Consider the following 16,577-nt stretch of genomic DNA (forward strand, 5'->3'; position numbering starts at 1 on the left):
CTATTAAAGTCGACTTCTGTCTTGTGGATTAAAATTAGTTTCGCCCGAGTAACACTCTCCTTCTCTTTTACTCTCTCACCCCATCTCTCCCTCTCTCTCTCTCTTTCTTTCTTTCATCATGCCAAATAACAAGAATCGCGTGGGTTATTATGATTCCATGAAATTGCCACGGCTCTCCGCATGAAAATTTACTGAACTTTACGTCAAAAATATTCACCCACCTCTAGCTTTAACATAATTTTTCATCCACGCGCGGCAGCTTCTTTTCACTCACATATGACTCGGATATTTTTTTATTTCCGAGTTTTGTCTAAAAAAATGTTGTTTGAAAATCATTCTAAAAAAAATAGGCGTGACATTAACGAACAAACAAAATTTTCCATAGTAATACGCAATATTACGTTATAAAATATGATTTCTCAGCAGTTACCTTGACACTTCGGAATTCGGATGAAATTGGAATATTACTTTTTCTATCTCGGTGCTAAAATTCTACTAATATCAAAAGCACCGATTTACATACATTTTTTTCTTTATTGCGAAAGGTGTGAGCATCCCGACGACGTTCCCTGAAAAATATCGAGAAAAAATATGTGCGAATGTATAGATCGAAGGAGTTAAACCCTTACCCATAGATGGGTTGCGTCTTGAAGCCCTTTGACGCAATGACCGCGGATTGAGGGTATTTTCTTTAAGCTGTTGGATATCTGTGGGAAAAGGGGCGGAGTGGATATCACTTGCCTAGCAGCTTCCCATATTTGATATCATTCCCACTTGATTTTATTGAATTTATTTGAAATTGATACCTTCTCCTCTTCCCCCTCCCCTCCCCACCGATCCGGAGCAATGATCCCTCGATAGGGGCTAAACTCGATGGAAATTGGGTATCAATCCGTAAGTAAGGACTCCGGTGCTCTGTAACCGGCTTCCCGATTCCTCGTGGGAAATGTAGCGTAATTCCTGCACCGCGTCTCCTCCTCGACGTACCTCTTTCTCGATTCTCTGCCAGTCTCCTCGTCCGCCTCGTTCCCTGTCGACAATCATGCCTTGCATCGTCATCGTGCAACGACGATGATTTTAGCCGGCCATGAGTGTCAACGATTGAAGGAAACGATCGATTAAACGGCTCATATCCTCGACGATCCGGAGAGAACGGTGCGTATCGTACAACGGGGAAAGATTTTCGATTGCCAATCGCCAACCGAAAGGAACAAGTAATTTTCCGTATGAGAAAGTTCGGTAAATTCAATAAGAGAAAATAAGCGTGGTGAAAATCTTTTCGCCGTTGATATTGTTAAAAAGTTTTCCTCTTCTATCCTCGACTTTTCAATGTTCTCCAACCCGTATATAACTGAGTCGAGCCGGCATGCACCTTGCGGACCATAGGAATATTTTACGTCTCTTGTGGATTTCTACGTACCTACAGGTATCCTTGTGTTGTATGTCCGCGTTACTCTACTTGCGGTCTGATCCAATATGGTTAAAAGGGATGAGCAACGATTAAAACCATGACTTTTCGCTTTTTCAATACGTCCTCATTTCCGTAATACATTATTTTGCTTTCTCTCCCAACGGAATGCAACCTTTTGAATATGAAATTCGTTTGTTTGTTAAAAACTTACGATTTCTTTTATTCAACCAACAAAAAAGGATAATGATTTTGAAAAATTTGGGACCGTTTCAAAAAAAAAAAAAAAATAGACTGTTCAAGGTAATACAGGTATACTGTCTTTCCAAATTTTAAATAAATCGGATCCAGCCGTTTTTGGAAAATCTGATCAATTTTTACAAAGCAATACGTCAAGAGACATTTCAACGATTTCTAAAACTTCCACAAACACGTATTTTGAGATGAGAGGTCAAAGTTATGAAGAATTTAAAAAAAAGGATGTGCCACACCTTTAATGATGACGACACGAAAATTCTTTAAAAACAACCCTCCTTTATTGGTTTTAATAAAAAAAACATCTGATTCAAAGCTTTCATGTATTTTAGGGAGATGCTTCTCAAGTAAATCTAATTAAAAACTCATTATGCCGCATCCGAAGAAGCTCATCTCCCATAAAAATAAATGCAATACTTAAAAAACTTTGTTACGTCTTCAGCACAAGTTCCCTAAATTTGTTGAAATCTTCGCAACAATTTTATAATATATATTAGACTTGCTTTAATTTTTTTAAGAATCTTATCACCATTTATTGACAATTAATCTGTTTCGTCAACCCATTAATTCAATTGATTGTCTTCCCTAAAAGATGTTGACTCCTTCATTAGAGACATCTTCCGGCATGCTTGAATTGAATTTTTCTTTTGAATTAATAAGAGCAAACGTATTTCACGAGTGACGAACGTCCCTAAGGGGTTGAAAAATATCTCATCATCCAGCAGCGTGCAAATTTCAAGGGACGATGAAACCCTCCGAATAGAGCCTTATCAATCTTTCCATCCTTCCGCTGTAATGGGCGAATTAAACACATGGTGTAAAGCAGGTTGCTGAAGGGTTCATCAAGAATGAATAATAATTACGTTCAATAATTATCGACTCGAATTACGTTACAGACTCAAATACATACAACATGTATAATATAAGAGACATACGTACGTTTGCATTCGTACGACGGGCATTATAATTGAGGTGAAATTATTTCTGTCTGAAACAAAGCGTCGCCTTTTAGCCGCCTCACGGTGAGTTTGTACAACGAGGAGTTTCGGTGATGAAATTAATTAAAACTAAGTCCCACCTTGTAATAATAATACCAAGGAACCTGAATTCCAGCCTTGTCAAAGAGGAAGTGAAATTTCAACCTTATCTCAGAATATGGTAAATCCGTCTTCACCCGGGGGACTTCGGCACTTGCTCTCCCTCGGCTTAATGATCGAACATCGAAACACCCTGACAACGGGTGCGATGATTATGCCAGACGTTGAAAATTGAACCAGCCTCAATCACGGATTATATTATAGGGGAAACTCTCCCTTTCCCTCTCCACCCCCCTCCCCTCTCTCTCTCTCTCTATCTCTTCTAACACGTTGTAAAACGCCCTGGAAACACCGTCCCTATCCCCCCTCCACCACCTCTATGGTGACAAACTGCGCCTCGCTCTCCCGGCATCTCTATTCAATTTCAAATTATTCAGCTTCCGTTTATTGCCGAGTATAAACAAATTATCTCTGCCTCAATTCAACCTGCAGCACGCTTCCTAATGAGACAACTAAATAGCCCGCTATTACGATGAATGTGCAATCGATGTATATCTAAATATATATATATGTGTGTGTGTGTAAAGAATAATTGCGTATTCAAAACTAAACCAGCAATATATAATATTGCTATACTGGCTTTTTAGTTGGAGTTGAAAGTTCAAAAAGGATCACTCTGCTTTTCATATTCTTAAAAAGTCGATTTTTATCCATGACGTGACTTTCTTGGTAGAAAAAATTCACCACCTTACAAGCATGTGAAAATCAAATCGAACAATGAAAAATCGTATAAAAGCAAAAATGTAACACTTTCTCTGCTATCTCTACGCGTTGCGCACTTTAGCAGAACGCCTGCCAAGTACAGGTTACAGAATCCGAGGAGCTGAGGTAAACTTAACAATTGATATCCGGTCAAAGGGAAGCTGAATGATGTGAGCGAGCATTGGGTATACCTTAGCAGAATGTAGAGAGGGTGAGAAAGAGAGGAAGGGTGAGCGCGGTCATATCCGAGCGGACAAAGTATATGAGGGCTTGCCAGATAACAGATTACGGCGCGGCGGCGTCTTCATGGCATTTGCGTAGTAGTTAAACTGAAATCGTAGATATTCCGCTCCTCCATAACTCTCGTTAAACATAGATGCGTTGAGATGTAGGAGTTTTAACGACTAGTCAGAGACCGGCAAGCGATTAGCACAGACCCAGTGAAGACGGTGGGGTTTAGATATACGCAAGTTTTACATATCAGCACAGAAAGCAATTAAACCTCCATATTGTACTTGATACTGTAATTCGGTGATGGTTAGCACGCGATATTCGTTGGATACTATCGATGTAGGTGGGATTTTCTATACGATCATACTTCGAGTGAGTCATCAAGACCATGGTGCATGACTGGTCAGTGCAGTGACGCGACAGGTCAGCAGGACAATGACGTCAAGATTTAACGGGCCCCATGCCTAAGCACAAGAGGTTTGCGGTATTACATGGAGGTGATCGAGAGTGGAGTGCGGGAACACGTGTACCCATAGATGTGCGTGTAGAACCCCATGCCCACTTGGCTCGTATAAGCTCGTGAAACGAACGGGGTCACTGTGTGCTGGAGACACTATACATATATCGATACTATAACGCCAAGTCCCTCCAAGAGGCATAGATTATTCGGCCATATTGCGTACCGTATATCACAAGGTCTGTATTATCTACCTGAATTCAAGTGCAATATACATATAAACGGCAGGAGAGTCGGCGGACGTCTAGACCATGAATTTTGAGTGGACAAAGGCGTTGAGCTCGGCCTAACGCTGCCTCAACTTCTCAAGACTCTATTTACCCTGTCCGCAGTGATGGGACAAAACGACCACCCTTCGCTTCTCCAGTATTCTCTTCGTAGTTGCTAAATCTATTAAGTTTACGCTGCACAGCTGCAAGTCGCTTATCCAAAGCACCGGTTGAAATAAAAAAATTTCTCAAGAGTCGAAGCTCCAATTACATATTACGGAGATTAGTTTTTTTCACAGATCTGTAGTAAACGAAAATGGATCTCTGAACAGTTTTTCTGCATATCAACCTCCACTGTTGCAAAAATGTCGACTCGATTATTAGTATAATTTTCATTTCAATATTCCCAACGTCTGCTCACTTGAATAACATAAATTTGTCGATAAATATCAGCGTATCAATTATTAAAGTTGAACCATGTCTGTGAAGTCGCTTTGTGGTTCGAAAAAAAAACAACACACTCACGTACTAAAAATCGAACGAGTTTATGACGCCTTACGTGTGCGTGAACGTATGTATGTACTTGTAGGTATGTTATATTTCCCTGCAGCTGTTACAAACATAACGGCGACTCGCAAGCTCGGGTGTTATTAGTCGTCCAAAAAGTCAAAACTACCTACCGTATCGTTTTCTTTCTTATGTATTTATTACATTTTTGTTTTACTTGTACATTCTCGCCTCTTCCAAGCTACAAGTATTGACCGAATGAAAAAGTGAGCGTGGGCGAAAAGTTCATAACACAAGGGTAGAAAAATATTTGCTGTGAAAAAAACACGTAAGAAAAATGAAAATAAAAAAAAAAAAGCTCAAAAGCAGTTAAACTCTCTTGATAGAATTTGTCTACGACTGAAATACTGACGTATAATATCTTCAAAGTATACTGTCGATTTGAGTAAATTTTTCGTTCTCTTTCTTGCGAAAGGAAAGCAAAAAAGTATAGAAATGTTGAACGAACGAGTGGTGAAAAGAAGGTGACGGGATTGATTCAAATACCACTTGAAACGGTCCGATATTTCGGGCAGCTTGGGTGACGGATAAATTGAGGTTTGGCTGGTCGATTACGGCGGCTCGAAGACCGTGGAGCATCGAAATAACGGAGCAAGAGGATGGTAAGAAAATCTCTCTCGGGGTCAGAGCGTAAACTTTTTGCCTGGCCACCTTTTGCTCGAGGGCGAAGATTAATTACACGGCGAAAAATACAATAAATTATTATATTAAGGAACTGGGCCGAGGGCGGGGGTGGAAACGGTGGGCGAGGGTGGTCTGAATGAGATGAATGAGGGAGAAGAAGACACAAAATATCATAAGAAAGGATATACGTTAATGATGCCTTCGGGCTGCTCGCCCTCCTTATGATTTCCTCGTTTTCACCAACAAATATATACTTTTCATATTATTTAAGAATGAAATTGAGAATCTCCACGGATATTACTATGCACCCATGTGCAGGTATAAGTGAGACTCCCAGTAGTAAAAACAATCGAACTTCCATCCTTTGTTCCATTTACACACAATTATGATCGTATAACGGACATTCATTCGTCTTATATTATATGTGAGAAACTCGTATAATTCCTAGTCAAACGGAGCTTATCTCCGTGATTGATCGCACAAACAAAACGATTACAACGGTTATTAAAAGCGCGTATATTAATTAAATACTGATCCAGGAATCGTCTTCGATGCAAGAGTGACCCACATCGGTTCATTGTCTCTCCTTCTTTCCATTAACTTACCGCACCCATTTCAGCATTAATTACAGTTTTTGCATTAAAATTGAAACTGGTTGAGTCAGAATTTTCCATGACATGACATTCCAAGGATCAGACATCTGGAATCAATTCTTCACGCTGTATCCCGAAAAAGGTGTTCGTAATGGACGACCTCATGGGAGTTGTCTCATCTCCAGGCGGTATGCAGCCTACCCTAACACTCCCAAGAAACATCTACAATCGTAGAACAACGGACGGTCACTGCAGACACATGATAGAGCAGAAATAGGTAATCCCTCGTAGCGAAACTCCGTGCAGTTCCCGAGTGTTTAACCATACTCTCGAAATCAAGCAACTTATTTGGCAGGATCTCGGATGACAGCAGGTGAAGGAACAGAGGCATCCCCACCCCCACCCCCCACCCCCCTCTTCCCCTTCGACCCGATTTCTACCTCACCTCACGCCGCCGTTTGGATACGAAGTGCGCTAATGCACCTCACATAATTATCTCAACCGGACAGAGACGGCCCTAACTTCTGTTGCGACTAATCTCTCGGAGGCTATCCGGCCAGGCTCTCGTCACCCCTTTTGCAGCCAGCCCCGTTGCCCCTTTCATTCCCGTCGTATCTTGTGTGAGAAACCCAGACACACGCACCCAGAGGCGGGTATAATTTCACTTTATGTCGCTGCAGGAGTGCGAGGGTAACGGAAGCGAGGTGGGATTATGTCTCTGGTCAGCTACATCCCGAGATTATTTTCAATATTATAGGCACACGGTTGTACGTGCCGTATGCATAATGATATTAGATATAAATATCTCTGCCCAAGTACGCGCATGATGGACTCGCCGTTTCACACCTCGAACTCTCCTGCTCAAAAGTTTCGGGCGTCTGCGTTGGTGGTGTCGGTGGTAGTGACGGTGGTAGTGATGGTGGACGAAACGGATGGGGTTTTTAGTAATTTACGATTGAAATCGAACCGTACACCTACTGGGAATTCCTCCCTTGCCGAGGGTCGACCGCACCAAGAGCACGGTTGATTTGTGGTGCCTCCCAAAAGTCAACGGAAACAGATAAATATACCTGCATGGATGCTGCCCGCTCTGGATTACCTCCAAAAACACTCAGCTCTTACGTCGCTCGGTTCACCACTGCGTTCCGTTCAATGTTCAACAAAAATCATGACGCAGCGCAGTTTTCTTCCTAAAACGAGCCTTAAGATTTTTGGATATCTTTGACAAAAAAATTCTATAACTAACGTACAAATTTTCGACATTAAAAAAAAAAAATGAATTAACACGGTTCGCGAGAATATCGTTGATATGAAATTCAGTGAACTGAATAAATATGAATCTCGTTAAACATATTTATGCCCTGCATTTCTTTACTAATTTTTCCTTGTAATGAAAGCATAGCGCGATGTGATGTAAAATTTTATCACCTATCTTCACAGCCCAACGTCGAATCGAGACCCTGGTTTAGCGATCCTTTGCCTTATTCGTAAGGTTTTATTCGAGATACGGAGTAAAGAGCGTTAGGTACGAGTAGTAGAATTTGATGTTAGAAATAAAATTATAGGTATTCGATTACCCGACGGCGGCGTGTATAAGGGGAACGAATTCAAATTTTGCTTTTCCATCCATAACGAAAGGTGAAACGGGGAACAGAAAAGCACCTGCAGTTGTTACCTTATGCTTCGTATTTTCCTCCGCGCCAACCTCAGACGTGCAATTTCACGGATTTGTAAATCGCCGGGCAAGAATGTCTTATTGTTAGCGCCTGGAGCGGCGCGCGGTTATATTTGGAGTGGCGCACGGTTCGGTGGGAGGAGAAAAAAACCAGTTCTCTGGATCGTTGTAGTAAAAAGGCAACGTGTTACATTGCGAAATCCGATTCTACGGTATAACGCGAGGATATATTTACGACGCAATACCGTATTTTCACGGGCTCGAATTGCTACGACGCTGCGCAGTCAGGCTCATTTTTGGATTGATAGGCCAACCTCTCGACCCGAGATCCGTAGGTGTGATCCTATTTCATCGTTGCGTTCGCTGTTTGTTTCACGTAATTAATCATCTATGACTCCACGAAACACCGTCTTTCCAAATTTTAAAATGAATACAAGAGTACGTACGTTTGATGCAATGAAAGAAAAAGTAAACCTACGCGTGAAAAATACTACCAATCAAAGGTTCGTCACCGATGGGAGTTTGTTAAATTACCTTCGTGGGAGAGAAGAACGCACCTCGTTCGAAATTGATAAATTCTAACTCCGTAAGGCCGTGAAGTTCCCGGCTAAGCCCGGGAACCGAAATAGCTGAAACGATAATAAATTTTAATAATTATTGGAGCGCGCATTTATGTCCGGACCATCGTAACGCAGCTATAACCGTTCTACGGATTTGAATTATGATGATGGAAGTGAAAATTATTATTAGCTGTGGTAAATTAGCTCGTTTCTAGCGCACGTCACGTGGGTCTCTCGTAAATTCCAATTTCAAGGGTCTCTCCCGTCGATTATTGCTGGCAGCCTAGTGTCACCACCTAATTCAGGCGGAAAATTAAACAAGACAAGAAAATTGATCGAGCACCAAATCTCCGATTAACGAATTCGATGGAAAAAAGTGAAAATCAACGATCAATCAGCACGAATTACTTCGGCCAAAATTTTTCGACGTCTTGAATAATATATTGTTGATTTCAAGCGCCGATTTCGAATCGTATATCAGTGACCCGGCAACGATAATACAGTAGTAGTCGTAACAGAACGAGGTTTAAATATCCCCGGATACACAATAGAAGGGACAACTACCGGTAGGCCATTAACTTTATGATAACGTTAAGTAGAACAAAGAGAGCGGCGGTATCATTTTCTGAACAATTGAGCTAATCGAGCAGGAATCCCCCCGCCCTCCGAGTGCCGCTTCGCTGCATGTTATTTGCTTTGGTTTTCAAGTTGACTGGTACAACCTGTAGTAACAGTGACACTCACACCGAGTGCCGCCAGTTCCGGAATTTCCGCATCGCGATCAACCCGCAGCATTGTACCAAGGGAAAATAGAGTGGCAAGGATGAGAATGCCCAAAGGTATAAAGGGGCGGTGTTTACCAGGTGGGGGTAGAACCGGGTGGCAGCCACCAGGTTCAGGATCACGCTCGTGGCAATTGCTTCCGATCGAGTGGCCAATCATTGGAAACCAATATAGACGACGCAAAACACATCTCTCGTTTTCCCACGGAAAGACGAACAAAGTCTCCGAAGCCACGCGCGAAAAAAATTTTACCCTCGAAAGGAAAGACGGGCCCTGTCAACCTTGTTCAATGATCCCACCACGGCGATGATGATTTCGGGGAATAATGTTTATATAAAAAAAAGATCAAGTCCCCGCGATCCCGATGTTATCAACATTTCCCAACCCCTGAGCAAGCCGTTCACTTCCATGCTTTGGTTGTTCTGTTTTTTCAGGAGGGAATCGGTTCTCTGAAGGTTGTTCCTGGCGGGCTGGAACTCAAAGGACAAGCCACTATTCTGGACGCGCTTGTTGCCTCTTCGGTCAGATCGCCAAAAGGGAGAAACTTGATTCTGGAATCATGGAACAACTTCACCGCTTCGGCTAGGTCTCGCGAAGGACGTTTGCTGGCCAGGTTCACGTTAGGTAAGAGCCCACAAATATGGATGGACATGAATAGCTTGACCGAAAGATCCGTGGTGAAAATTATCCTCAAACTTCATTTAAGGCCGTAATAATTGTAAAGATGCTCAAAACTAGCACGTTTTAGATAATAAACAAGATTGAGGCCATACGCAACCGTGCATGCATCGTATTCTTACAGAGTATCGGAATCCGAGAAAACCTGAGATGTTTACTCAACGAATCACAGATACAAGCAAACTATTCTAAAAACTTGGCTTCAGAGTGCATGCATTTCGTCAACCTCGTAAAATTCCATGGTTTGGGTTACATATAAAACCAACCCTCGATTATGATCCTTTCATATTCTAGCGGTTTCGAAAAGATAAGCACCACTTGAACAAGTAACTCGTTCTGGAAGAGTTTTTTTCAAACTTTTCAAAAGCTTCAAGCAAACTTTTTTTTTACGAAACTTGGTCGCCAAGAACTTTCTGAGTCACTGATTTCAAATTCAAGTTAACCTTTATTCGGAATTACTAGAACATGAAGAAGTAATAATCGAGGGCTGGTGCTAAACAAGTTTTTCCATGATCCATCGCATGAACTTCACTTTAAAAATGTAATCATCACATCAAAAATGTTTCAACTAATTCCAAGCTTTCCATCATTTTACATTCCGCTTATAATCCGTGACCAATGATTTGACTTTTGTTACGCCGCAGGCGAGGAGTGGCTCGACTGTGTCTCTAAGGGTTTTCGCGTCACGGACCCTCAAGGAGTAGTCCTATTTTCCGTGGACAGCAAGCAGGTCGTCGTCGGGGCTGAAACGCTCCGAGTAACAGGTGTGGGCGGTGCTGTGTTCCAAGGAAGCGTCCAAACTCCATTGGTTAGAGCGGAATCTGGTCACGATTTGAGGTAACGACGCGTGTCATTTCGTCTTTACATATACACACCCTCCCCACACCGTTAGAAACCTCAACGAGAAAGGCCGCAGCTCAATAATATTCAGTAGACCTCGGGGCTTAGGGATAGCCGAAATTCATCCCCAACTTGACTGTCTGAGGTGAAAATCGCAGAACCTGTGTAGGTTAGAACTGAAGTTTCAACATGTTATACTTGGCGAACGGATGGAAATTTTTATCAAACACTTCGAACGACTGGAACTGAAATCTTAGTGTAAGAAAAATATCCCCATCAAACTTTCCTCGGTTCATCGTACAACGTAAGTGCTCTTTCCATGGAAAGTTATAAAAACTTGGACGAAAACTGAAATCAAATTATCGATAAACTAATAATTTTTTATACAATTACATCTACGTTAAGAAAGAAATCAATGATTGGTAATGGTGGTCAAATACTTGAGTAGCGTATGAGTATCAGGAATCTTGAACGTTTTCGTTCATGGGATCGATTTCTCATCTTTTTGTTACAATATTTCTTTTTCAATCTCACCAATTGTGCAAACGTTGCAGATATCGAAGCAAGACAATTCTACATTATACCGATTGGCGTAGGCAATGTTATTCGCCGATCAGTTATCGATAGTAGCTAGCTAGTAGTAATTTGCAAACGGATTTACGATTATAATAAAACTTTCCTAGAGCGGAAAATTATATTCATAGGATTGGATTTACGCCAGATATGAAATATCGTCCCGGCTAGGGTTGCAATCGTTTGTTCCACGAGTGAATCGATTATTGTTACGCTTCTTACTCCTCACTACCCACTACTCGTCGACGAATCGCTTTGTTACGTTCAACCGACTGGATTACCTCCTCGGTTATTCGTTTCGCCGGGCAATTTTTATATTCATTCCTTCGTTTTTTCATCCATCTTCCCAATAACCACCTTCTTCGGAGGTGATAATCCCTCTTCTGATTAATTATAAATTAAAAATCTCCATGAATAGAAAACGTAGCCAACAGTTTACACTCGAGGAATAAGAAAAGTTAATCCAACTTGTGTTGTTTAAATTCTGCAGACTGGAGTCGTCAACGAGATCGCTGAACATAAACGCACCCCAAAGAATAACTATTGAATCGCAAGCGGGGAACGTGACAGCTTCGTGTCTGTCTGACATGAAGTTGGAAAGCGTTACGGGAATCGTGAAGATGGACGCAGCGTCCATTTTCCTGAAAGGTCTTCAGACTGCGAAACCAAATTCAGGAGGTATTTCAGAGGATCAACACTCGTCAAGTCGTCAAAAAGAACCGCCGGCTTATCAGCTCTGCGCTTGTGAAACGGGTAAATTGTTCCTCGCAAGACCCGAAGGTTCTTGTCGCGCCGACGACGCTGTATGTCGATAGTTTTTCCTTTTCTTTTCTGTTGCTTTTTACCCTCGAAACAAACCAAAAGAAACACGTACATACAAAAAAAGAATACAAACACTGACAAAAGTATTTGACAATTTATACTTGCAATGAAAAAAAAAAATTGTTGCGGCCACGTGCCTGTAAGGGTGTGGTACGAAAATGATACACGTAATGTAAGCTCTGACGTACCTTTCTTAAAAGGTCAAGTGTCGATTTTTGTAGGAAAATTTTATTTTTGTTATTTTAACCACGGTTTACACTCAGCTTTTGTACAATACTTCAAGAAATGTCAAAATAATCATGTTTCTCTGAATTATTTTTTTCCTCCACTGGTATAAGTTTGCCCTGTGAATTTAATATTTCCGAATGTCAATTGTTACTCTATTCTCTATAATTTGGTTCAAATCGATATTCGTATTACAAATAATAATTTCTCGTGAAATCAGAGCAACCTTTTCCGAAACACACATGTACATAGCAATAAGATTTTGAGAGTCTCTACGGTGCATTTAAAGTGTAACGTATGTAAAATGATGTGTATTTCGAGAAGACAACCGTACGCGTAAAACGATCCTTCCTATACGTAAAAGAATCAAAAATCAATCACCGGTAAAAGAAATAAAATAAAATGGAAAATTCCCACAGGTAAGAGAATGGCCAAAGCAAATTGAAAAATCATAAAAAGAACCCCTTAAAACCGACGTACGCAACATAAATTGTAAATTGATTAAAATCGAGTGAAAAAGAAATGAACGAAATAAAAAGAAATATTCCCAGGAAAACAATATCTAAATACTGACAATGTTACAAACATAGAGCACAACAGCTACATATAACATTGTAAAGTTACCGAAAAAGTACACGTGCGTATTGCCAGAGACCAAAATTGAAAAAAAGTATGTAAAAAAATTAATTTGAAGGCCGTACAGTCAATATTCGCAGTGTTTTTTTTCTTTCTCACAGATATTATACCTGTGTATACTGTAATTAGCAAGTGAAAAATGCTGACACGTCGTTTATGTTTCATAACCATTACTTTACCTCAAAAGAAAAGAAAAAAAAAGAAAGAAGAACAGTAGCTCTGTTGCCTACATTGAAATATTGCAAGAGCCATTTCTTCCATTTATCACAATATCGTACAATGTAGAATTACAGCGACACGGCAGGAAGAAAAAATCAACGCAAAGGATAAAGCACGCAATTTTTTCAACGGCCATACGTCTACATTGCGGGTTTCTCTTTTGCTCATACTGCTTGTTATCGTTACCATGTTTATTATTATTATCAATTATTATTTATTACCATTATTGCAATTATTATTATTATTGTTATTGTTGTTAACCCTGCCGTAATAAATACGCGAGCAACAGAAAGAATAATAAAAACAGATTTGAAGTATAAAACAATTGAAGAAAAGATGAGGTGAGTGAAAATTGTGAGAAAGCTCCATGTGTACCATTGTGTATGTAGTAAAGTCGCCGACGCTGTGACGCGCTGTATATCTTGTATATCAATAAAAATATAAAGATAAAAAAAATGGTATGCGGTTACCGTTATGCCGAATGAATCTGTGCTTGCCTGTCCCAGTATATTTAAATACACATTACGTTCGAATGTAATAATAAATATGGATAAAGCTGAGTAACTAATTTTCTGAAGATGGAAATGAAGATGAAAAGAAGAAAAGGAAATATGAAATTAATTTTTTTCAACTTTCCCTTCTTTTTTTTTTTTGGGTTTTACCATTAATTTTTTTTTTTTTTTTAATTCTTATTCTATTAGGTTAACGAAGCGCTCATAATCCTTACTTGAAACGGAAATGCTGATGTACAAGATTGACTTACATCATTACAATATCCCTTCAAGAAACTCCGGGGCGGAAAAACGTGAATATTAAACTTTTTATTTATGTAGCATACGACGTCCAACGATTGCTAAAGGGAATAATTTAGACCTTCGTCACTTCTTTCCTTTCTTAATACATACATTATTATGTATAATAATAAAAATGATAATAAATCCCAGTTCCCATGAAAAGCCCGACTCCCTCCCTTGCGGAGTCGTTTCATTTTTTATCCCTAAAGTTGTGTGAGCAATTATAAGCGCACGGTGATGCGTTACGGTAGGTATAATCATCCGTTTCGCACAAATCATAACCTCGTCTGGCTTCCTTCGGAAATGGGACCTCAAATTATTTTACCTGAACGAAATTATCCGATGAGAATAAAACGTGAAGACTTGGAAAAGAAACGTGAAAAAGATGGTGAATTATAAAGAGCTAGGTTTACGCATGTCATATTCGACTGATTGTGCAATAATAAGTGATTCGGAAACGTGAGAGAAACGAGGATGGGAAATTGATCAGTGAACGAATAAATAATCAAACGATGCTCCGTGTTTCGTGATAAGTGTGAGAGACGAGTAACTCTCGGGGCATCAGTTTTGACGCCTAACTGACATAAAAAGCAATCTTGCTCAGTAGTAACCCCCTTGAAGCGCGTGGTTCTGACGAGAAGGTAGGCAATTGCGCAATACCGGATTAAAATTGCATCCTGCAAGAACGAAACAAAAACAAGCTCATGACCGTAAAGCGAGTTTAAAACGGGAAAGGTGAGCGACGAGGGAAGAGAGGAAGAGTCGGGTGGTGCAGGGGGATCGAGAATTAGCAAGCCGTGAATAAAAAATGAGTACGAGATGAAAAATGCCTCCCAGCATCGCGTCGGGAAAGATTGTACTCTTCACTCTTCTCTCTCTCTCTCTCTCTCTCCTTGGCTAATAACAAACTTAGTCCGTAGTGCCCATCCGTCTAGTCGATTTAAAGGAATGAAAAAAATTACCAGGCAATTTCTCACTCTCCTTGTTTCATCTTTCGTTTTTCATATTCTGTTTCTGTCTGTGTATCTACTTATCTCTCTACAGTATAGGTAGGTATAAGAAAACCCGCTGCAATATGGAAGCTAAAAACAAAAACTTTCTCGATGGAAACTTATTAAGTTTGATGGAGATTCATTAGCTTGGTTTTTCTACATGCATAGCTCTAACGTACTGCAAAGTCCAGTCGCTTACGAAACAGAGAGTGAACTAAACATATAAAAACAGTCACAGAGCCAAGTTTTACACTGACAACAACAAAAAGTAAAGATCACTTCAAGAAATCTCTTCACAGCAGCTTGCACATTCTTCGGAATAAATTTTTTTTTTTAGCGAACATTTCTTTCTGGAAGTAACTCTGCAAAAAAAAAACTAATCTAAAATTGAGCAATTCGCAAAAACTGTTCGTTAGTTTTTTTATTCACTTAATGCTAGATTTCCTATAGTTCTTAGGTTCTGAAAGAATTCTTTCTCTTCGCGGATATGCGCGTTTGACAAAAAAAAAATGGGTTTTGACAGTACTCGATATCAAAAATTTTCAGAAAACAAGCATTGATCTTCTCGGCAACGGTTTCATCAGTTTGGAATTAAAAGAAAATATTCATTTTGTTACAAAAAAAAGTAACAACTGACCATTCCTGAAATTTTACTCTAGCGTACCTCACAGTTTTCTAATTTCTTTTCAACAACTCTGAAAAGTTCCAGATTACTGAATTTGATTTTCAAGAAATTTCAAAGAAGACTTGAAAGGAAACACGTTAATTTTTGTCACTTTTTGTACATCGCAAAAGCTCATGTAAAAAAAAAAAAAATATTAGCCAAAACCTTAAATGGATAAAATAGTTAGACAGAGTGAAAAATAGAAACACATAAGCTTAAAGGAAGCTCATTGAATTCGAAGGCCCAGGTCCCCGGACACTGTCAATTTACGGAAGGACATTCTATGGGCGCAAGGGTTGTACGACACCCCGCAGCACCCATGGCTATGCAATATCCACAGATGGGAGGGCGGCAGCAGGCGGGCTCCGGCTGGCTGGCAGAATTCTGTGAACCGTGAAATTGTCGTACCGGTACGGGCGCGTCCAATAAAGCTTTAAATACGAATTAGTGCATCGCTTGCTACATTGAGTAGACGCCTATAGTGAAACGGGACAGCCGATACCTGCCGGGCTATTCGAGATTTGACCCGACGGTCATCGTCCGGCAGCCTTGCCCATAGACAACCTTCTCCATGGGTTGGACAAAAAGAAAAAAAAAAAAAAAATCGGAAACGGCCGAGAAAAGGTCAAGAAAATTGAACGTCGTAAGATCAGACCAGCAAAAAGATGCCTGGATTCCAATTCTGGCCTCACTTTAACCAGCTGAAATTTCACTTCTTCTATAACCGATTCGAAATATTTCAAACAATTTCAGCCAACTTATACCGTCATCGTCAATTTAATTTGAACGTTAAATCTCGATACCCATGCTCGATAATGAGAGATAAATTTCCCAATAGATGAGAGTATGCGACTATTTGTTGCTCGACTTTTCTCCAACTTTTCGAGGCGAATAATATTCCCTGACGGTTTCC

General features: G+C 40.3%; 1 protein-coding gene across 6 annotated transcripts in view; it reads left to right on the top strand.

Moving 5' to 3' along the window:
- The window catches only part of LOC124184208 (delta-sarcoglycan), a 166,102-nt gene extending 152,859 nt beyond the window's left edge, over nt 1-13,243 (top strand). For all 6 annotated transcript variants that reach the window (XM_046573635.1, XM_046573639.1, XM_046573640.1 and 3 more), the window contains 3 exons: nt 9,656-9,845; nt 10,544-10,736; nt 11,803-13,243. In XM_046573635.1, coding sequence (XP_046429591.1) covers nt 9,656-9,845; nt 10,544-10,736; nt 11,803-12,127 — 708 coding nt within the window. In that variant the 3' untranslated portion in view covers nt 12,128-13,243. The remainder of the gene's footprint in view (nt 1-9,655; nt 9,846-10,543; nt 10,737-11,802) is intronic.
- The last annotated feature ends 3,334 nt before the right edge of the window (nt 13,244-16,577 follow it).

This window comes from Neodiprion fabricii, chromosome 6 (assembly GCF_021155785.1).
Source record: "Neodiprion fabricii isolate iyNeoFabr1 chromosome 6, iyNeoFabr1.1, whole genome shotgun sequence".
Classification (NCBI taxonomy): Eukaryota; Metazoa; Arthropoda; class Insecta; order Hymenoptera; family Diprionidae; genus Neodiprion; species Neodiprion fabricii.